Source organism: Gekko japonicus, unplaced genomic scaffold (genome assembly GCF_001447785.1).
Source record: "Gekko japonicus isolate JY-2015 unplaced genomic scaffold, Gekko_japonicus_V1.1 scaffold2210, whole genome shotgun sequence".
NCBI classification, from domain to species: Eukaryota; Metazoa; Chordata; class Lepidosauria; order Squamata; family Gekkonidae; genus Gekko; species Gekko japonicus.
The window spans coordinates 240625-263887 of NW_015169243.1; the positions used below are offsets into that span (position 1 = coordinate 240625).

The following is a 23263-nucleotide window of genomic DNA, read 5'->3' on the forward strand; positions in this document are numbered from 1 at the left end:
TTAAAAAAAATCCCCACTTTTGCCCAAAAAAAAACGTTGGGGGGGGGGGGGTAGGTAGAAACCCTTCCTCTTCCAGTTAGGGTTGCCAGCTCCGGACTGAGAAATACCTTGAGACTTTGGGGGTGGAGCCTGAGGAGGGCGGGGTTTGGGGAAGGGGAGGGACTTCAGTGGGGTATGTCCGCCTTCCAAAGCAGCCATTTTCTGCACGGGAACTGATCTCTGTTGCCTGGAGATCAATTCTAATCCCAGGAGATCTCCAGCTATCACCAGGAGGTTGGCAACCCGACTCTTCCTGCAACACTGTTCTGAGCCCATTTGGGGTCTCTCTCCCTCTCCCTCTTTTTGAGGAGCCTTTCCTCTGCAGGTGCTGTGTGGCTGCAGGGAAGGCGAGTTTCTTTAGAAAGCGTTGTGTGTAGCTTGGCTCAGACAGGAAGAGCAAAACGCAAACCTAGGCCAGTGGTTACGGTTGCCAGGTCCCCCAGGGGGGCAAGGGTTTGCCCGCTCAATGGGCCCTTTACCCGCCAGCCCAAATTGGGCCACCGGGGGGAACCCCACCCCCAAAGTGCCGCGCATGTTGCGGGGGGGGGGCACTATCACTCGAGGGAAAACTCTATGGTTCCCCCTTGAATGATAGTTGTCCTGCCCCTAATGTGTCCAGGACTCCCCCACCAGAGCAACAAGTAGGACCTGGCAACCCTACCTGTGGTCTTTAATCTTTCCAGGCAGATGGCCGTATGGTAGCCCTTAAACTGCAAGCCTGTGACATCCGAGACACATTATAAAATGATAGGAAGGGGGGGAGCCAGTCTTATGACCTTGGAAGTGACGCTGGTGGAAGTGCCATCAAGTCACAGCTGACATGGCAACCCCCGTAGGGTTTTCAAGGCACGAGACATTCAGAGGTGGTTTTCCATTGCCTGCCTCTGCCTAGCAACCCGGGACTTCCTTGGTGGTCTCCCATCCAAGTACTAACAAGGGCTGACCCTGCTTCGCTTCCGAGACCTGGCAAGACTGGATCAGCCTGGGTCATCCACACCAGGGCATTGTGACCTTACTGGTGTCCAAGCCAGGACACTGAGCAGCAGACCGTGAGAGCCATGAACGGGGAACGCAAGCCAAGCACCAAGAGGTGTGTCATAAGAAAGAACAAGCCACTGGTTACAGGCAGGGCTATTTTTGGGCAGGAACGCACAGGAACGGAGTTCTGGCTGGCTCCTGAGTTGGCCACACCCAGCAGGAACTCATTAGCATAATAGGCCACACCCAACAGCAGGAACTCATGAGGATTGGCTACATTAGGGGTGTGTGGCCTAACATGCAAAGGAGTTCCTGCTACAAAAAAGCCCTGGGTTTTGACAACAAACAAGGTAAACAGAATAAAAAGCAAAAGGTGGGTGGGGCTGGATGACCACATTTCTGGTAACATGTGGGGTGTGGCCTAATATGCTAATGAGCTGTGCGGTCAGGGGTGTGGCCTAATATGCTAATGGATCCCTGCTGTTGGGTGTGGCCTATTATGCTATTGAGTTCCTGCTGGGCTTTTTCTACAAAAAAAGCCCTGGTTACAGGCATGGAGGAACGGCCTTCACCGCCAAGTAACCTCAACTAACTGACCCGCTGATCACCTCTGCATGAGTATGAGGCATCTTCACTTTCTATGCATGCATGCAACCAACCGGTCCTTCCAGACCAGTAATGCACCGTGTATACCGACTGCCCAAAGACTGAACTGCGTGTTCTGTGCACTGGCGGCAGAGTGCAAGTCTGCCTCACCAGAAGACCGGTTTCTCTCACCTGGAAGGCTTCCGCACTCTTGCTTTCTCGAAGGAAAACCGAGGCTGCTCCGACAGGTCGTACGTCCGGGTGGTGGGCTCGGCCGAGACCCCTTCCTTGGCCCCTCTCCTCCTGTTATTAGACGCCACCGGGCCGACCTGGGGTGTCTCTCTAAGAGGGGAAAAGAGGAAGGGGTTCGCCCCCTGGGTGTCCACCACATCCTGCAGCTTGTTCAGCTGGATGCATTTACACTTGAGCTCCTCGGTGAGGTCGGCGATGGTCCGGGTCTGCTTGGCCAGCTGCTCCTGGAGCTCGATGATGTGGTAGCTCCTCTCCTGCAGCTCCTCCTCCTGCCTCTTCAGCTCCCTTTCCAGCTCCCAAACTTTGCTCCGCAGGAGGTCCGCTGCCCCGGCGATGGTGCTGATGTTCAAAACTGGCTCCTTCCCCAACTTGCCGCCGCCCGAGCAGCCGAAAGGGCAGTTCTCCGCATGGCCGTCGGGCCTCTTCATATACTTGTGTTTTACCGATCCATTTCCCATTTGGGCTGGTGACCTAGGCCAAAGAAAAGAGATCAGAACCTGGCTGGGGTCATGGGAGGAAACACGCAAGAAGAGCGTTGGGCTGGAGGCGGAAGGCTAAGACCTAGAGATGTAAAATTTCTGGAAATTTTGAAGCTCGGAAAAAAACCCGGTTTTTTGCCAGTTTTTTTCCGGGGGAAAAACGGAAACCTTCGGAAAAATGGAAAAAATGCTACATTAGCATTTCTTTTGTCTTTTCTAGATTGAAAGTCATTCTGTTACTTTAGGAACATAAAATACGACTATGGACATTTTTACTTGGCATGAAATTATCACAACTAGCATATTAAAAATATAGTGTATCCAAACAATTATTACAAACAGAATACCCACCCACATGCAAAAACAAAACTGGAACCTTTTTATTTTCTTTTAACAATAGCACCTCCTAAAGGAAGAAATGCATCTTGTTCTTGCATTGGAGAGTTCAGTTTGTAACCTAGGACTTGCTTGTCCGCAGTGCAGAGAAATTAGATCAATCTGATACCATATATATGATTTGGAAAATATTTGAACACCTTGTCTTAAAATATTTTATTCATCATGTAAAAATGAAACATTCCATAATCAATTTTTTTTCTTTTTTCAATTTTTCAGAAAAAACAAAAAAGCTTCGGGGGGAAAACGGGAAAAAACCTTTTTCCCCCCAGATTTTTCCGGTTTTTTTCCGGGCCTTCACATCTCTACTAAGACCCCAGTGCGTCTTGCCGAGAACTGATGCCCGGTCCCGCTGCGACAACCCCCCGCTGAGCTGAGCACAGCCCTAGCCCAGATTTATCCATCTCCAAGGAAGGCCGGGAGAGGGAGAAGAAGAGGAGAAGAGTTGGTTTTTATATCCCGCTTTCCTTCAACTTCAGCAGTCTCAAAGTGGCTTGCAATCTCCTTCCCTTCCTCTCCCCACAACAGTAGAAAAGAGCAAGGGTCCAGTATCACCTGAAAGACTAACAAAATATGTCGCAGGGTATGAGCCTTTATGAGTTACTGCTCAGGTCTGAAGAAGTGAGCAGTGACTCACGAAAGCTCATCCACTGCCGCATATTTTTTTAGTCTTTCAGGTGATACTGGACCCTTGCTCTTTTCTACTGCCCCAGACAAACTAACACGGCTACCCATCTTGATCTAACTCACCACAACAGGCACCTTGTGAGGCAGGTGGGGCCGAGTTTTGAGAGAATGGTCACTGGCTCAAGGTCACCCAGCAGGCCTCATGTGTCTCAAGGTGGCTTACAATCGCCTTCCCTTCCCCTCCCCACAACAGGCACCTTGTGAAGCAGGTGGGGCTGGGAGAGTTCTGAGAGAATGGTCACCCAGTAGGCCTCATGTGTCTCAAAGCGGCTTACAATTGCCTTGCCTTCCCCTCCCCACAACAGACACCTCAGGAGGCAGGTGGGGCCGAGAGAGTTCTGAGAGAATGGTCACTGGCTCAAGGTCACCCAGCAGGCCTCATATGTCTCAAAGCGGCTTACAATCCCCTTCCCTTCCCCTCCCCACAACAGGCACCTCATGTGGCAGGTGGGGCTGAGAGAGGTGCGAGAGAATGGTCACTGGCTGAAGGTCACCCAGCAGGCCTCATGTGTTTTAAAGTGGCTTACAATCGCCTTCCTTTCCCCTCCCCACAACAGACACCTCAGTAGGTGGGGCTGAGAGAGCTCTGAGAGAACTGTGACTGGCCCAAGGTCACCCTGGCTTTATGTGGAGGGGCAGGGAATCAAACCCAGTTCTCCAGATTAGAGTCATCTACTCTTCACCACGACACCACACTGGCTCTCGTAACCACTACACTATGCCAGAGGTGGCGGGGACCCAGGCAGATCACTCGGACACAGGCAAGAATAAGGCAGGGGGCCAGGATGAGGTGGAGAGGGGCACGGCCAGAAGGCAAGGCCAAATTCAAACTTGGGGAAGGCCAGAATGGGAGAGGTAGTATTGCCAGCTCTGAGCAGGGAAATGTCTGGAAATGCTGAGATACAAAGGAAGCTGCCTTCTACTGAATCAGTCCCCTGGTCCGCCAAAGTCAGTATTGTCTACTCAGATTGGCAGTAACTCTCCAGGGTCTCAGGTGGAGGTCTTTCATAGCACCAACTACCTGATCCTTTTAACTGGAGATGGTGGGGATTGAACCTGGGACCTTCTGCATGCCAAACAGAGTCTCTACTACTGAGCCACGGCCCCTCCTGAGGAGGGCAGGGCTTGGGTAGGGGGGAGGACCCTCAGTTGGGTATAGAATGCCATAGAGTCCACCTTCCAAAGTGGCCATTTTCTCCACGCAAACTGATCTCTGTCACCTGGAGCCCAGGAGCATTCCAGCTTCCACCTGGAGGTTGGCACTCCTACGGAGAGGTTAAGAGGCAGCCCTGAGCCGCAAGGGGGAAAAGCGGAGCAGGGAGGCAGGCAGCAGGAAGAAGAAGCAGGAAAGGCCTCGCTTTCTGTTTATAGCCTCTCAGGCGGAGCAGGTGGAAGGGGATTGGACACAGGCCAGGTGGAGGTGGAACCTTCCCATAAAAGGGAAGGGGGGGTCGCTCTCCAGGCCTTCCCTCTGTAGCCATGCATGCAGAAGTTTTGGCTGTAGTGGGCGTGGCCAACTCTGAAGCCACCTGGAACTCCGTTCCTGTGCATTCCTACCCCAAAATAGCCCTGCCTACAACCCAAGAAAACTTTATTGCATGCTAAGCAAAGTTTCTCTGTGTCTTCCCATCACATAAACAGAAAAGGCTTAGCCCGGGTGCCAGACGCTGCGTAGCCTCTCCAGAAAAGCAAAATGCATGCTGCTTCTCTGGCCTTTGAATTGTTGCATTCCAGAGTATTTACATGCAAACAGCCCTATTGTGTTGCAAAGCTTCCCTATACTAACAGACGCCTGTCCATCTCGACCATACAAGGGAAAACCATAGAGTTTTCCCTCGTATGGCCGTGGCCCCGCCCCCAGCGTGCCCGGCGTCATGACGTCACTTCCCTGTGACGTGCACACTGGGGCGGGGTTCCCCCCGGGGCCCGATTCCCCGGTGTCGGGGAATGGGCCTCTGGGGCGGGGGGATTTCCGCCCCCCGGGGGGACTTGGCAGCCCTAAGCAGAGCAAATGCTAGATGCCGATTGGGCCTCAGCCTCACAGTTCTAGTTCTCCCAACACAGAAATGGAGAGTAAAGCTCGAGATTTTCATACCTCCCACCCTCCATCTACCAGGACATCTGCTGACGTGCCGTCCCGCTTTTCCAGAACAACAGCCTAGACACCCTGCTGCTCTCCTCGGACACCCCTAATAAGAGTTTCACACATCGCCACTGAAATTCTGGTGTCAGGCTGACAAGGGAGTGACACGAAGCAGCAGGCGTGTGGGGGAGAAAGGGCGATTTTTTTAAAAAAGGAAAGCAGTTCACCTTTGCCCTTGCTACCGCACCGAAGCTGCCGACTTGTTTTTGAAAAATTACTTATGTTCTCACATTGAGGCTCAAATCACACTTAAAAAAAAAATCATATTCCCAGATCTCAGACACAAACAATAACTACTTCGGTACCAAGCTCGGTTTGCTAGTCCTAGGCATGAGGAATGACCTCTAAGAGCCTGGGAAATCAAGGGAACCAGATATTTTTTTACAGCCCTGCATATGCTGGGTGTTTCTGACTGTGCCATATCCTATTTTACCCTGACCTGGATGGTTAGCCCGATCTCATTAGATCTCGGAAGCTAAGCAGGGTCAACAATGGTTTGTACTTGGATGGGAGACCACCAAAGAAGTCCAGGGCCACTACGCAGAGGCAGGCCATGGCAAACCCCCTCTGTTCGTTTCCTGCCTTGAAAACCCTATGGCAGGGCTGGCTCCAGGTGTTGAGGGGCCCTGGGCAGACAGTCCCCAAAGGCCCCCGTCAGTCTACCACCAGGCCCTTGCAGGCCCGTAGCCAGGATTTTTAATTCTGGGAACCTTTAAATAAGTCGGGGCACCACACACACACTCCTGCCCCCCAAAGGAGACTGGAGGGGATGTTGGGGGGGCTTTGGCAGTAAGTCAGGGGGCCAGGCCCCAAAATAGCCCACTGTAACTACGGGCCTGGGGCCCCCCTCATATCTTTCCACCCCTCACCTGTGTGCTCCCCACTTTCTCCCACTCACGAACCCTCCCACTGTCCATGCTCAGTTGCCTGCAAACCCTTTCCATGACTGTACTGGCTGGTACATACGACTCGGAGGGCTGCTGCCATGGCTACCAGCAGCATCGCCTTTCCCAATGACCCTGGGCCACTGGGAGCAGGGGTGGCAAAGCATTTTAACCAAACGGATGGGGAAAGGTGTGCAAATGGGTATGTGAGTGGGGGTCAGGAGCAGGGGGCCCCACCGGGAGCCCTGGGCCCTGGTAGCTACCCCGCCAGTCCTGCCCTGCGAGGTTGCCATGAGGGGGCTGACCCTTTGCGTCACTTTACCAAACACACTCGTGCTGCTTTCTGTCTTGTGACTCGTCCGATGGATTTGCTGACTTCTTAATGTCATGCGAGACTGTCCCAGCATATGAGCATTGGCTTGGCATGCAGAAGGTCCCAGGTTCAATCCCCGGCATCTCCAGTTTAAGGATGAGGCAGCAGGTGACGTGAAAGACCTCCGCCTGAGACCCTGGAGAGCCGCTGCCCGTCTGAGTAGACAATACGGTCTTTGATGGACCAAGGGTCTGATTCAGTAGAAGGCAGCTTCATGTGTTTATGTGTTGTTGGCCAGGAGCCATGCTGAGAGATCCTTAAACGGATCTTCCCAACATTCTTAACACGGGGATAGCAGCCCCACGGGACCCTGGTTTCGGGTGGTGAGAGGGAGTGGTGGAAACCAGCAAAGCCAGGTTTTTATAAGTTAAGTGCTGTCAGGTCACAACCGATGTCTGGCAACCCTGTCGTGGGTTTTTCAAAGCAAGAGATGAGCAGAGGTGGGTTCCCACCGCCTGCCTCTGCACAGCAACTCGGGACTTCCTCAATGATCTCCCATCCAATTACGGACAAGGGCCAACCTTGCTGAGTTTCTGATATCGGACAAGACTGGTTAGGGCTGCCAAGTCCCCCCAGGGGGTGGAAATCCCCCTGCCCCAGAGGCCCGTTCCCCGACGCCGGGGAATCGGGCCCCGGGGGGAACCCTGCCCCAGCGTGCACGTCAGAGGGAAGTGACGTCATGACGCCGGACACGCTGGGGGCGGGGCCACGGCCATACATGGGAAAACTCTCCCCCAGCGTGCCCGGCGTCATGACGTCCCTTCCCTCTGACGTGCATGTGGCGCGCGCGCACACACGTGCCGGAATCCGATCGGGAGTCCCCCGCCGGCAGGGTAAGTGCCATTTGGCAACCCTAAGACTGGTCTAGGCTGAGCCATCCAGGTGGGGGGAGAGCGGGAGGGAAGAAATAACCTTCCCGCTTGTGATTTCGCCACTCGAAACCATCCTTCTCCCCTTTAGCCACCACCTTCCCCTTGCCTACCTTTCTGCCTTTGAGAGCAAACCACCAATGACGGGGGGAGTCCAGTTTCCATCAGGAAAGTTGTACATTGAGTTGGAAAGGTTACTCCCCAACACCTTCTCTCCCTGGACCAAATCAACACCCTTCAGGGCTGCTTTTTCCATTATTATTTTTTTAATGTATGCAAGGTCTGTTCATGGATCCCACAGTATCATGTTGGGTTTAGATCCGAGATCACTTTTATTACGGAAACGTAGTCAGGCTGGTACTAAACGTTGCCAGCTCTGGGTTAGGAAATAACCTGGAGATTGGGGGGGGGGGCCTGAGGAGGGTGGGGTTTGGGGAGGGGAGGGACCTAATTGGAATGTAATGTACTCATAGACTCCACCCTATAAAGCGGCCATTTTCTCCAGGGGAACTGATCTTTATCGTCCGGAGATCAGCTGCAATTCCACAAAATCTCCAGGCCCCACCTAGTCTGATCTCATCAGATCTCAGAAGCTAAGCAAGGTCAGCCTGGGAAGCAATGTTCCCTCTAAGCTGAGTTAGTGTGAGCTAGCTCACAGTTTTTTTCGCTTCTGGCTCACACATTTTTGTCTAAGCTCAGGGAGGATGGCTCCAGAGCAAACTAATTTATGCAGTAGCCAAATCTCTCACTCACAATTTTAATGCCAGTAGCTCACAAAGTGGAATTTTTGCTCACAAGACTCCACAACTCAGAGGGAGCATTGCTTGGAAGGGCAACCTCCAAGGAATACCAGGGTCATGACACAGAGACAAGCAATGGCGAACTACTTCTCTTGCCCTAAAGACAAGTCTAGCTCACCACGTAGTGGTGCATGATGCTAAAAAACCTAGAACTTCTGGCTGCCAGACAAACTTAGGATCTTCTGGCTATTCTATACACAATGCCCTATTATTATTATTATTATTATTATTATTATTGCCCAAAAAAGCCTCAACCCCATTATTGTTAACAGAAATGAACTCATCAAAGGTATGTGGGGATCTCTGCCAATTGAGGTCCCAGCTAGGAAAACATTTGCTTTCTGATTCTCAAACATTGTATATTGCACGGATGTACAATGTAATGCGGTAAACAAGCCCATCTTTTGGCAAGATGAGAAATTGAATTAGGTGGCCTTCTGGTCTCCTCAGCTCTCCTGATCCGATGCATTATGCAAGGTGTGAATGGGTTTGATTGATAACGGTGCTCCCGCTAGGGGTTGCTAGACACACGCCAGGCACTCCGACTGAACCAAGAAGATGTGGCCTGCACACTGCCAAACGCCACTCGCCAAGGCTCCGTTCTCCTCTTCCTTTCTCATAACTTAACAGTAGCAAAGGAGTCTTTTCAGAGCAGATATCCCTCCCTTCTCCTGAATATGCCAGAATGAATTTCAGAAATGCACAGGTGGAAATGCGGTCTCGATCAGGGATCCCCAACCTTTCTGCGCCTGTGGGCACCATTGGAAGGTTGAGAGAGGATGGTGAGCACTGCTCCAAAATGGTTGCTGCAGGAGGAAGAGCCAAACTGAATACCTCTCCCCTAAACCCTCCTGAGAAGAAGGAAAGCCTGAAGGAGGAATGGAACCACATGCTGCCTAAAGAAAGCTCAGGTGCCCACCAGCCCACCTGATTCTCCAGTGGAAAACTCCTTCGTTTGAATGAGGGGCAGCCGTACAATGGGCCCACCCACTTTTTGAGAAACTTGGAGGGCAACATACTGGGGGACCCTGGTGGAGACCTAAAACAGGTTTGGGGAACCAGTAGGCCAATTTCCCTTCTAGATAATGACACTCCACTGACAAAGAGGAGCAAGCATACCTGTAGGGAGGTATCCAGGTCCCATGCCCTACCAACAAGTTTTGGGGCATCCAGGTCCCATGCCCTACCAACACGTTTTGGCATCTCACCCCTTCCATCCCACAATAGGTGGGTTGCGAGAGTGGGCTTATCCTCTTAGAGTCCAGGAGAGCTACTGCAGCAACTGCAAAAGGGGGCAGCACCAGCAGATGGAAATGGTTGTCCCAGCACAAAACTGGGAGCAGTACTGAGTTGCTGCAGTGGCTGGGTTGGTGGCTGCCTACTGGCACAACTAAAAACTGAGTATGAAAATGTGTATGAATGATGGAGTTGCCAGTCTACATTTGACCTTACTGCCCCTTCAGAGGATAGAATTCCTCTGAATTCCACAGCCCTCAGTTTGCAAGACCTGAGCAAGACTGTTAAACAACAGGACATTCTGTAGAATGTTCATTCATAGAGTAACCGTAAGTCACATGAAACTGCCTTATACTGAATCAGACCAGAGGTCATTTCGGGGGGAATCACGGGGGATCGCAGTTCCCCCGGGTGAGGTGCGGGGGGCGGGGCACATGACGAAGCCCCGCCACCTGCTTCCGGCCGCCCCGCTTCTGGCCCTCATTCAGCCAGGAGGAGGCATGAGAAGAGGGAGGGTAAGTTGCTTCCTCCCTGCCTCTCCTCACCCCTGCCTGCCTGGGGCCAGGGAGGGCCTTTGCGGGGCTTCCTTGCACTCCCGCCGGCCTTGCAGGTCCACCGCCGGGGCCCCCGTTGGGGGTGGGGTGTGTGGCCTTATGACACACTTCCGGTGATGTCAGGGGGTGTGGCATATGCTAATGAGTTATGCTAATGAGTTCCCCTAGCTCTTTTTCTACGAAACGACCCCTGAATCAGACTCTTGGTCCATCAATGTCAGTATTGTGTACTCAGACTGGCAGTGGCTCTCCAGGGTCTCAGGCCGAGGTCTTTCACATCACCTGCTGCCTGGTCCTTTTAACTGGAGATGCCAGGGACTGAACCTGGGACCTTCTGCATACCAAGCAGATGCTCTACCACTGAGCCACGCACACCCCATCCAAGCAACTTGATGGCATTTACACACACACACACACACACACGGTGGGGCTGTGGCTCAAAGGCAGAGCATCTGCCTTGCTTGCAAAAGGTCCCAGGTTTGATCCCCTGAATCTCCAGTTAAAAGGAGCAGGTCAAGTGAAAGACCTCTGCCTGAGACCCTGGAGAGCTGCTGTCAATCAGAGTAGACAGTATTGACCTTGATGGACCAACGGTCTGACTCAGTTACAAGGCAATTTCATGTGTGCTGTGCTCAGTCATTGCACAACACCTGATGCACACAAACCGCAGCGAGGAAAAACCGCTTGCCCAGCAGGTGGCTTGTACCATTCTGTTGTCGCAGAGGACAATGAGAATACAATTGCCAATGTGGAAATGACATGGCCGTGAGGAACACCAGTAACAAAGGTCCTTCCCGAGTAATCAGATGCGACCCAACCCTCCCAGAGACAACGCTGTCCCTTCCCTGCCACGCTGAGCTGATCGCCAGTTACACCGGCAGCAGAGACCAATGGAAAGCCAGTTGCTGTTAACTGGGGTGGCCACCATTTCTCTTGCAGAACTCCTGTGCTTTTCAAAAGTGCATAGCAGATGATGAGCCAACAAGTGCTGCTATACCCAATCTGCAAGTGCAGTGGGGAGAAAGAAACCGTTTACTTCCCTGATTCGAGTCTAGTAGCACCTAAGAGACCAACACGATTGTCATGGTGTGAGCTTTTGGAGTCCAAGCTCTCTTGGTCAGACACCAGTAGGAATGGAGGTCCCTGAGTCCTTACATCCCAGTTACCCCTCCCGCCTTCAGACTGAGATATTAGAAACACAGAGCTGGAAGGGACCTCAAGGGTCACCTACTCCAACCTCTTGCACAACACAGGAAATTCACAGCCGCTCCTTCCCCACTTTGGTATAGCGGTTAAGAGCACAGACTCTAATCTGGGAGAACCGGGTTTGATTCCCCACTCGCCCACTTGCAGCTGCTGGATGACCTTGGGCAAGCCATAGTTCTGTCAGAGCTGTCCTTGAAAGGGCAGTCCTTGAGAGAGCTCTCTCAGCCCCACCCACCTCACAGGGCATCTGTTGTGGGGAGGGGAAGGGAAAGGAGTTTGTAAGCCACTCTGAGACTCCAAGTGAAGGGTGGGGGTATAAATCCAATCTCTTCTTCTTCTTCCCCAGAGCACCCCCCCCCCGGTATTTCCAGAGGAAGGCAAAAGAAACCTCCAGGTTCCCTGGGTCAATCTGGCCTGGAGGAAGTTCCTTCCTGACCACAAAGTGGCAATTGACATGACCCTGGGCGTGTAAGAAAGGGCCATGAGAGCCGAGCACCAATGCTCCCTCTAAGCTGCAGAGTCTTGTGAGCAAAAATTCTACTTTGTGAGCTACTGGCATTAAAGTTGTGAGCGAGCTATTTGGCTGCTGCATCAATTAGTCTGCTCTGGAGCCATCTTTCCTGAGCTAAAGCAAAATATGTGTGAGCCAGAGGCTCAAAAACTGTGAGCTAGCTCACACTAACTCAGCTTAGAGGGAACACTGCCGAGCACTGAATCCTCCCTTCCTGCTCTCCCCCTCATGATCTGCCTAAGATCACAGAAGCATCGATGCTGTGAGATGGCCATCTAACCCCCAGTTAAAAACCTCCAGTGAAGGAGAGCCCACCACCTCCTGAGAAAGCCTGTTCCACTGAGGACTCAGGTATCTCCGTTCCTATTTATACAGCTGACAAAGCAAGCTTTGATTCTCGAACGCTCATACCCCCAAAACGTTGGTCTGTAGCAACAAAATTACACCGGAGTCCACGAGGCACAGCAGCCTGATTAGCCCAGTTTGGTCCAAGCTCATCAGGGCTTGGAAGCTAAGCAGGGTTGGCCCTGGTTAGTATTTGGGTGGAAGACGCCCAAGGAACACTGTGGTTGCTGTACAAAGGAAGGTAACAGCAAGCCACCTCTTCTCAACTCTTGCCTGGAACATCCCATGGTTCAAAAAGGATGTGCACTTCAAAAAGGATGTGGACAAAATCGAGAGGGTGCAGAAGAGAGCGACGAGGATGATCAGGGGTCTGGAGAATGAGCCCGATGAGGAAAGGCTAAGGGCCTTGGGAATGTTTAGTTTGGAGAAGAGGAGATTGAGGGGGGACATGACTGCTCTCTTTAAATATCTGAAAGGCTGTCATTTGGAGGAGGGTGAGGAGCTGTTCCAGTTGGCAGCAGAGGATAGACCCGAAGCAACGGGTATAAATTACATGCAGAAAGGTATCGGCTGGATATTAGGAAAAGCTTTTTCACTGTCAGAGTGGTTCAAAGGTGGAATCAGCTGCCTCGGGAGGTGGTGAGCTCCCCTTCACTGACGGCTTTCAAGAAGTGGCTGGATGAATATTTGTCAGAGATGCTTTAGGCTGGGCAGGGGGCTGGACTAGGTGGTCTGTATGGCCCCTTCCAGCTCTATGATTCTATGGTTGGGTTCACCGTGAGTTGCTTCAGACTTGACAGCACACTCTTCTTCAAAGGGGTACCTTGAAGACTAACAGAATTTAATCCAGCACCAGATTTTGTGAGTCAGCATCCATTCAGCTGATGGCATCTATCAGAAAGCGTATCTAGCAAAGGGAGCTTTTGAGTCTTAGAAGCTCATGCCCAGAAAACCTGGCTGGTCTCTAAAGAGCTCCTGGACCCGAATCTAGCTCTTCTACCACAGCCCTACACAACTACCATCTGGAACTAGGAAGGGGGATGTTTAAAAGACAGTCTAAACGAGATCCAATCAAAAATGGAAGAAGTTAATGTGGGGAAAAGGACTTTGATGTGGTATATGATTACAACAGCTAGAATGCCTTATGCTCAATGTTGGAAACAAGACAAAATTCCGGAAATCGGGGAATGGATAAAGAAATTACTATTTATGGTTGAAATGGACAAAATGACAAGGAAACTTAAGAATCTTGAAGCAGAAGAGTTTTATGTAGACTGGAAAGACTTTAAAGAGTACTTAGAAAAATATTGGGATGTAAAGGACAATTTAATTTGCTTTGACAGTTATTGAAAAGTAAGTGTTACTAAGAGAAAATTAAAAGAGAAGAATAAGTTTTAAAAGTGTTACCGGTATATTAAGATGAAGACAAGGAAAAAATGGAAGTAATTGTAAGAAATGGGCTGGAGGTTTGGAGCACTGTGGGAAGCCAGGGGGGGAGAATAGGGTAGAAACAAGGATGCATAGTAAACAATATTATAACTTATATGTGATTTAATAGTATATCCTAATAAAATGTTTTTTTTGGGGGGGGGAAGAGAGAGAAACTTTGCTGGTCAGAGTGCACAAGGACCCCTCTCAATTGTTGTTGGCCAGGCAAAGTAAAACTCAAATAAATATCTAAGTAGGAAAGTGCAGAACGAAACACGATAAGTGGACCCTGTTACGAAGGTACAGATACAGAGATATAGCTAAACTAATTAACATCTTTCAGGGGCGAGATATGAAGGATCTTAGCGTCTATAGCAAGTGAAAAAATTCAAAGTCCATTTAAGATGGGCCGTGGCTCGGGGTGCTCCCTCTAAGCTGTGGAGTCTTGTGAGCAAAAATTCTATTTTGTGAGCTACTGGCATTAAAGTTGTGACCGAGCGATTTGGCTCCTGCATAAATTAGTTTGCTCTGGAGCCACCCTCCCTGAGCTAAGGCAAAAATGTGTGAGCCGGAGGCTAAAAAATGGTGAGCTAGCTCACATTAACTCAGCTTAGTGGGAATATGGGAAGAGTCTTGAATTTATTAATGAGGGAGGGGCTGTGGCTCAGCGGTAGAGCCTCTGCTTGGCATGCAGAAGGTCCCGGGTTCAATCCCCGGCATCTCCAGTTAAAAGGATCAGGTAGGAGGTGATGGGAAAGACCTCAGACTGAGACCCTGGAAAGCCGCTGCTAGACAATACTGACCTTGATAGACCTGTGGTCCGTTTCAGAATAAGACAATGACATGGGTTCATCTAGATCTGAGTCCAGTAGCATCTCAGAGACCAACAAGATTTCTAGGGTATACATTTTTGAGAGTCAGGGACCATCTGATGAAGGAAGCTTTGACTTTTGAAAGCTTATTCCCCAAAAGCTCTTGTTGGTCTCTAAGGTACTACTGCACTCAAAACTAGCTGTTCTACTGCAGACCAAGAAGAAGAAGAAGAGATTGGATTTATATCCTGCCCAGAGTCTCAGAGCAGCTTACAAACTCCTTCCCTTCCTCTCCCCACAACAGACACCCTGTGAGGTAGGTGGGGCTGAGAGAGCTCTTGACAGAAACTGCCCTTGAGAGAACAGCTTTGAAATAAGTCGTAAGTGACCCAAGGTCACCCAGCTGACTGCATGTGGAGGAGTGGGGAATCAAACCTGGTTCCCCAGATTACAGCTCACCACTTTTAACAACTACACCAAACTGGTTCTCTACACCAACGTGGCTACCCTCTGAAACTATCCACATTTGTTCATGTATTTATTTATTTTGTTCATTATTGGATTTATAACCTGCCCTCCCCAGAACGTATTCGATTCTATTTCAACAATTTCACATTGGATTCTCCCTCTGATGTTCTTTTGTAAGAGAACAACAACTTTTAGATCTGCAACAGAATGCCTTGGGAGATAAAAACATCTACCTGCTGGTTTCTGAACAGTGCAATTTTTTAAAATGTCAGATTGTGATCATTTATTCTTTGGGTATGTCCAGTGTAGAGAACAGCTGTCTGTCATTATGCCGTCTCTCTCTACGGCTCTTATAGGTCCCTTCACTTCCCAATTATATTACAATGGTAGATGTTTGGCATAATGGCGGCCATCCCCCCCCCCCCCCCCCCCCCCACCCTTCCTCCTGGGCTCCTTCTATGTAGAACCATCACATAAACAGGACATTATTCATAGATCTGCATCTCTTCTGAGCCAGGAATGTGGCCAAGGGAAAGATACCAATCGGCCCATCCTTGGTGCACATTAGGGACGCCAGCCTCCAGGTGGGGCCTGGGGATCCCCTGGAATTACAGCTCATCTCCAGACTATAGAGATCAGTTCCCCTGGAGAAAATGGGAGGCTTTGGAGGGTGGACTTTATGGCATTGCACCCCACCGAGGCCCCTGTCCTCCCCAGGCTTAAACCAATGTATCTGAAGAAGTGTGCCTTGCACACGAAAGCTCATGCCTTGAATAAAACTTTGTTGGTCTTAAAGGTGCCCCACTGGACTCTAAATTTGTTCAAATCCCTAGGAGTTTCCGAACCTGGATCTGGCAAGCCTATCCCAGATCCCCTGCCCGAGGCTGGGGGGGGGGACCTGGCAGCCCTAGTGCACATGGACACTCATGAACACGTGAAGCTGCCTTATACTGAATCGGACCCTCCGTCCATCAAAATCAGTATTGCCCACTCTGACTGGCAGCAGCTCTCCAGGGTCTCATCACACCACCTCCTACCCGATCCTTTGAGCTGGAGATGCTGGGGATTGAACCTGGGACCTTCGGCATGCCAAGCAGATGCTCTGCCCCTGAGCCACAGTCCCTCCACAGCCTCTCCACAGCTGTTGGCATCTCATGGGGGGCTGGGGAAAGATCCTTCTCCATCAAGGGAACAGACCTTCAGGCACCCGGTAGCCTGTTGATAAATCTAACAGCTGGATCTGGTACCCATCCTTCCCTGACCCAAATTCTTTTCCTTTCCCAGACCTTTTCCCTATCAATTGCCACTATTTTTGGTTTCTTCCCCACAGGCCCATTTTTAGTTTTTCCCACCCACTCCTTCCCCCCATTTATACATTTTTCTCCACTAGCAATTTCTCCTTGGCAATTAGATTCGGTTTGAGCTAGGTTACCCTAGACCCCTTCCACACTGCCAGCTCTCAGCATATTCTGGCAAGGTTCCCCCCCCCCCCATTTAAAATGGTTTCCTCTGTCTCCATTCTGACAGATCAACACTCAACCTCCCCTCCCCCAGATTAACATACATTTATATTTTTTATATTTATTTCCTTCCCTTCCTAAAAGCTCAGGTTGAGACACATGGGGGGTGTACTCAATTTACCCTTCGAGGACCTTTTAGGCTCAGAAAGAAAGAAAGAAAGACAGCAAGCATCCGGCCCAAGGTCACCGGTAGGCTTTAGGGCTGTCAGGATTCGAACCCAGGTGCCTGTCCAGCATTCCCATTCACTCAACCACATTTGCCTGCATGTTTAAGACTCTGGAATAAACAGATCTGCAAAGTGCCTGGACTCTTCCGGAAAAATCCAATTTGCGTCATGTACGTTTCCACAATATTGTACCTCCGCAATAAATCGGGGACAAAGACCACAGAGAGCGTCTGAAAAATTCTTCCATCCCTCTCTCCTTTGTTGCTAAGCTATTTAATTAACCAACAGAGGGGCAATCAAGTCATTCCAAATCTCCTCCTCAGCTTCCAGTCCCAGCCCTATCCTACCGCATGTCTTCGAAGGCAGACATTAGACAAGCATGCATATAGTTATAATCGAATCCCAACCCAGGTTACATAAAATCCAATTCCCCATTATCTGCTATAGCAAATAGCAAGGGAGATATCCATACATATGTGTATGCTTGTATGTATGTATGTACGTACGTATGTAGGTGGTATACTATGCAGGTGAAATCCAGTACTCAAATAGCAGAACAAGACTGCAGAACTTGGCTCCAAGGAAGTCTACATTTGTGAACTGGAAGTACCATCTGTAGTTCAATCCTATCTCCGCTCTCCAGAATTCTCTCACATGGGCATAAAATGCAAAAATATTATACTCCAATCTTGTAAAAGAAAATAGAACTATTAAGGCAGCCCCCCCCCCCACACACACATTTCTTCCACACTGAACGGAAATCTCTGTCCCAACTGTCAATCACCCGTCCAAAATGACACCCCATCACAGATTTCAGTCAGCTGTCCCATTGCACGCAGTGGGACTAGTTAGCCCCGAACAGCCCCTTCCACCGCACTTTCTGCTGTAGACAGAACATGGGGAAACAGTAACGGCAATATTTTGACACTCAAAATAAGGCCAGGGCAAAAATCCTGCGATTCTCTCCCCCCATCTCCACCCCACGCTTTCCCATACATGCTTAGAGCGCAATGGGCATCCTAATGCACACTGGCAAGTATGAGTTACTGTGGATCAACGCAGGGAGCCAGGGACGGTGGTTTGCTTTGAACGGATGTCACTGGCCGCAGACTGGTAACAACCCCCCCGTGACTAAAGTCTCCCTTCTCCCACCCTGACCCCAAACTCCACATGCTCCAAGGCTAGGTGCCAGCGCGCACACAACCCACACACGTGAACTGCCAACACGCTGGATTCGGAAAGCTCAACCCCCCCCCCACATACCTACAGACAAGCCGTGGCGGCAGTCGGCTCGCTGCACCTACCTTGCCCGCCTGGGCGGCCGGTCAGCCCTTGCGCAGCTCCCCCTTCACTTCCTCGGTCTTCCCAGGGAAGGCACCGGCCCCTTGGCCAGAGCAGCGGGGCCCGGAGAGGCGGAGAGGCGGGCGGCCAGAGCGCAGGAGTCGGGCAGGGCGGCGTGGGCGCAGCTGCTTCCTCCCCTGCCTGCGAGAGCCGAGGACGGCCAGACACGCAGGAAAACCCGCCTGCCCTTCGCGGGAGTCGCAGCTCCCGCTCGCCTCTGCTGGGAGAGATGCGGCGCATCCCTGAGCGCGCGCGCAAGCACGCCGCTCGGCTCCCGGGAGGGCGCGTGGGAAAGCGGCACAGGCTCCCCGGCACGGCGGGGCCCAGGCCGGCCAAGGTTCACACGTGCGCGCTGCAGCGCCGGGTGACTGGCATGTGTGACCCTAAGGGTGGCGCACCGCTACAGACGAAGAGCAGGGCGGGAAGCTTTCGCCGTGAACCGATGTGCGTTTGTAAACACGCTCTGCGGTTCGCGCCTCGTGGTCTTCTGTGGAATGGGGACCCAGATTCACTAGTCTAGCAGCTTGTGCGGGGAGAGGGTCGACAACATACTAGTGTGGTAGGGTTGCCAACCTCCAGGTGGCACCTGGAGGTTACAATGGGTCTCCAGGCGGCCAAGATCAGTTCCCCTGGAGAAAATGGCTGCTTTGGAGTGACACTATACCCTGCTGAGGTTCCTTCCTTCCTCAAACCCTGCCCTCCCCAGGATCTACCCCCAGAATCTCCAGGTATTTGGCACTGGCAACCCTATTGGTTAACAGTGACGGGCAGACTGACAGACGGACAGTATCTGGAAGACCCAGGTTCGAATCCACTCTAGTGCCATGGAAGCTCACTGGGCGACCTCCAGAGAACCAGCTTGAGGCGACTTAAAAACAAAACTGGTTGAAATGAGAACAGAGCATAACATTGTTACAAGTAACGATGACGAACCCACCATTAAAAACTCAGCCAGAGGTTAATAAGCAACAGAGAACATTTAACAGACCAAGGTAATTGTTACACCCTCCTGATGACAGGCGAGGTAGCAAGACTAACGCCATTTTGAAGATAACTTCCTTTCCTTTCCATTATTTTCCTTTCCTTTATTTCCATAGTGTTGTGTGGTGCTTTAGCTAATCTCAGTAAGCGAGCTAATGCTAACACTGATGCAATTAGACCGTCAAAACAATTTTAAGAGGCTACTCAATTAAAGGCCTGGGCACAAGAGAGTAGGGCAGGTCCCATGGGAGTCTCAAAGAGAAGGGCATTCCACAGGGCGAGGAGCCACCACTGGGAAAGCCCTGCCTCTGAACGCCACGACCTGTCCTCTACACAGACAGCAGGCCTTGGGAAGTAGATCTTAAGCAGATCTTTAGCACGGATGTATGTACTGATGTAAATGATACCTTTTAACTTGTCTGGGTTTAAAATTTCAGATAATGCATTTTTTAATAGCCCAATAAACTAAGAAAAGAATTTTTCCTGGACGCTAAAATGTTTCAAGGAAGGTTTCACAGTAAAAAGAATACATAGCACAGAATGAGGCGATATAATACAAGAACTCGTGGGCACTCCATGAAATTGCTGAGCGGTCGGGTTAGAACGGATAGAAGGAAGTACTTCTTCACCCAAAGAGTGATTCACACATGGAATTCACTGCCACAGGAGGTGGTGGCGGCTACAAGCATGGATGGCTTCAAGAGGGAATTAGATAAGCACATGGAGCAGAGGTCCATCAGTGGCTATTAGCCACAAGGTATAGATAGGGGCTCTGGGGCAAGTGATGCTCTGTCTTCTTGGTGCTTGGGGGGGGCAACAGTGGGAGGGCTTCTAATGTCCTGGCCCCACTGGTGGACCTCCTGATGGCACCTGGTATTTCTGGCCACTGTGGGATACAGAGTGTTGGACTGGATGGGCCTTTGGCCTGATCCAACATTGGCATCTCTTATGTTCTTATGTTCTTATATTCTACAGGAAAAGTATCGACTGCCCTGAGCTGGACGGCCCAGGCTAGCCTGATCCCATCAGATCTCAGAAGCTGCGCAGGGACGGCCCCGGGCAGTATTCGGATGGGAGCCCACCTGCCAGGGTGGCTACGCAGAGGCAGGCGACGGTAAACCACCTCTGGATGTCTCCTGCCTTAAAAGCACCATGGGGTTGCCATAAGCCAGTTGCGGTGTGGCAGCACTATTCACCACCATATAGATTATTTCTTTAATGCTGTTAGCAATGTGGCAGGCAGAAGTCCAACAGATGAAGCGCCTACATGCTGGGACAAACAACACCTGTTTCTACCCACGTAGCTGAGATGGCTCAGAAACCATGGCTAAAAGTGGTAATCCTATTTATACTAGCTCTGTACAGAACCATGAGCAGCCCCGTAGCTAGAAATTCTGGGTCGGTGGGGCATGGGGAAATTTTGTGGGGTGGCAGGGGAGGGGGAGGGGCAGCCACACACCTTCCCTGAACTCCACGTGGCAATTTTGCCACTTGGAGATCAGGCACGGGCAGTCCCCACTAGAAAACCAGCATTTAAAGCGAACAAGCGGGGGTTGCCTGCACCTGTACTCCAAGCAGCAAAATCAGGGAAGGCGTGTGGCTGCCAGCCACCCCTCTCCTTCACCTCCAGCAAGATTTAGATGGAGGGTCCTTTAAATCTTGGAGGAGGGAAGGGAGGGGGCAGTTGCAAGATCCGAAGGGCCCTCCAGCTGATCGGTGGGCCATGTGCTCCTGCCAATCAGCTGGAGGGCCCTTTTAATGTCACAGAAGGGGAGGGAGGGGAGGAGAAGGGCAGCAGCCATTGTGCGGCATGCCTCACCTTTGAGGGGGCAGAGTCACAAAATGCCCCACTGTAGCTACAGACCTGCCCCATAAGTCCTGCAAATTGTACGATGTATTTATTTATTTTATTCCATTTCTATCCCGCCCTCCCTGCGAACAGGCTCAGGGCGGCTTACATTCATTGGAACAAGTACTGTAAGTCCACATAAAAGCAGTTAAAACATTTTAAATAGTCACATAATCAAAGTCACATACTAGAGACCAAGTAGCTTGTACCTATGACTTCCTTGGAATTAGGAGTCCTGAAAAGACTCCATCAGATTATTCTAATGGCTGCCTCCAATCAAGACAGAGAGCTGTCCTTGCCAATGAACTCTAATCAGAACACTCCTTTGAGGTGTGCCCTGCCTCCCCCCCAATTATATTTTGTACTAATTAAAAATGACAAAACGTTATTATACAAAATGCAGTAATTGTAGCTTTACTGCTTTCCTGGTGCTTGGAAATGCAAATCTGGTGGGCGATGCTGCGAGAATTATGAAAAAGAAGGGGGGGGGAAATGGAAACTTCACGTAATTAGTCCACTCTACTGCAAAAAAGGTTGGCAAAGAGACAGATCCTGGCATCGCCTTCCTTCCTTCTCTAAGCGTACCCATGCGAAAAGGAGCTCCTCAGCAAAATCACAGGTACTTGATGGAATTAATCTGCAAAGACTATACACATTGGGAGATCACAGGCGGAGGTGCCAATTTAATTTTACTGCCCTTGCTTGGGTGCCTTTAACATCCTGACATGCAGAAATTAAGCAGGTGACATTTTGTGTCCATAAAGCGCTCTTGAGTCACAGCCGATGTGTGGAGTCCCCAGCGAAGGGCTTTCAAGGCAAGTGAGAAGCAGAGGTGGTTTGCCATCGCCTTCCTCTGCAGAACCTTCCTTGGTGGTCCCCCCTCCAAGTACTGACCTTGCCTAGCTCCTGAGATCTAATGAGATTGGGCTAGACCAGGGGTGGCCAAACTGTGGCTCGGGAGCCGCATGCGGCTCTTTCACACATATTGTGCGGCTCCTGACAGGGCAGCTGGGGAAGCGGAAGGGAGGCATGCCTCCCCGATCGGTCTTCCCTTCCCCAGCCAGTGTTCCCCTCCCTGGGTAGGCTTGAGGTGGGGGGGGGGGCAGAGAAAGAAAGCAACTTTAAATGCATTCTCAAAGCACACACCCCACGCCGGCAGGCTTGGGAAAGGCATTTGCCTCTTTAAATCCTTTCTCCGAGCCAAGCCAGCTGGCATGGGGGCGTAGGGAGGCTTGAAGGACACATTAAATTGTTAATTTTTTTTCCCCCCCCCCCCCCATCTATTTGATTTCTTTAAACTTTCTTTCCACCTATTTTTCTTCCCTCCCTCCCCATCTAAAGTTAAATGTGCTCTCCAAGCCCCACCACACCAGCAGACTGGCTTGACTCGGAGGGGGCATTTGTCTCGATAGATAGATAGATAGATAGATAGATAGATAGATGCTAGATTAGATAGATGATAGAGAGACAGACAGATGATAGAGAGACAGAGAGACAAATGACAGATTAGATAGATGATATACAGACAGAGAGATGACAGATGATAGACAGATAACAGGATGAATGATAGATAGATGATAGATAGAGAGATAGACAGGCAGACAGACAGACAGATAGACAGACAAATGACAGATTAGATAGATAGATGGACAGATGGACAGATTAGATAGACAGGCAGACAGACAGACAGACAGACAGATAGACAGACAAATGACAGATTAGATAGATAGATGGACAGATGGACAGATTAGATAGACAGGCAGACAGACAGACAGACAGACAGATAGACAGACAAATGACAGATTAGATAGATAGATGATAGATAGATTAGATAGATAGATTAGATATAGATAGATAGATTAGATAAATGATAAATAGATAGACACAGATGATAGATTGGATAGTTAGATTGGATAGTTAGATTGGATGGATGGATGGATGGATGGGTGGATGGATGGATGGATGGATGGATAGACAGACAGACAGACAGACAGACAAATGACAGATTAAATAGATAGATGATAGATAGAATAGATAGATGATAAATAGATAGACAGACACAGATGATAGATTGGATAGTTAGATTGGATAGATGGATGGGGATGGATGGATGGATGGATGGACGGACAGACAGACAGACAAATGACAGATTAAATAGATAGATGATAGATAGAATAGATAGATGATAAATAGATAGACAGACACAGATGATAGATTGGATAGTTAGATTGGATAGATGGATGGGGATGGATGGATGGATGGATGGACGGACAGACAGACAGACAAATGACAGATTAAATAGATAGATGATAGATAGAATAGATAGATGATAAATAGATAGACAGACACAGATGATAGAT

General features: G+C 50.3%; 1 protein-coding gene and 1 non-coding gene across 6 annotated transcripts in view; one reads left to right on the plus strand and one right to left on the minus strand.

The window, feature by feature from the left end:
- PRKG2 (protein kinase, cGMP-dependent, type II) overlaps positions 1–2312 on the minus strand; it is a 98436-nt gene extending 96124 nt beyond the window's left edge. For 2 of the 5 annotated variants that reach the window (XM_015416475.1, XM_015416474.1), the window contains exons 1-2: positions 2252–2312; positions 1795–2176 (exon numbers count right to left, since the gene is read on the minus strand). In XM_015416475.1, the coding sequence (XP_015271961.1) occupies positions 1795–2176; positions 2252–2312 (443 nt within the window). Of the gene's footprint in view, positions 1–1794 lie in introns of all 5 variants that reach the window. The other 3 variants (XM_015416473.1, XM_015416472.1, XM_015416471.1) reach the window with 3 other exon arrangements.
- Positions 2313–14418: 12106 nt separating this feature from the next.
- TRNAA-GGC lies at positions 14419–14490 on the plus strand. Its single transcript has one exon. It is a non-coding gene; the product is annotated as a tRNA-Ala (tRNA).
- The last annotated feature ends 8773 nt before the right edge of the window (positions 14491–23263 follow it).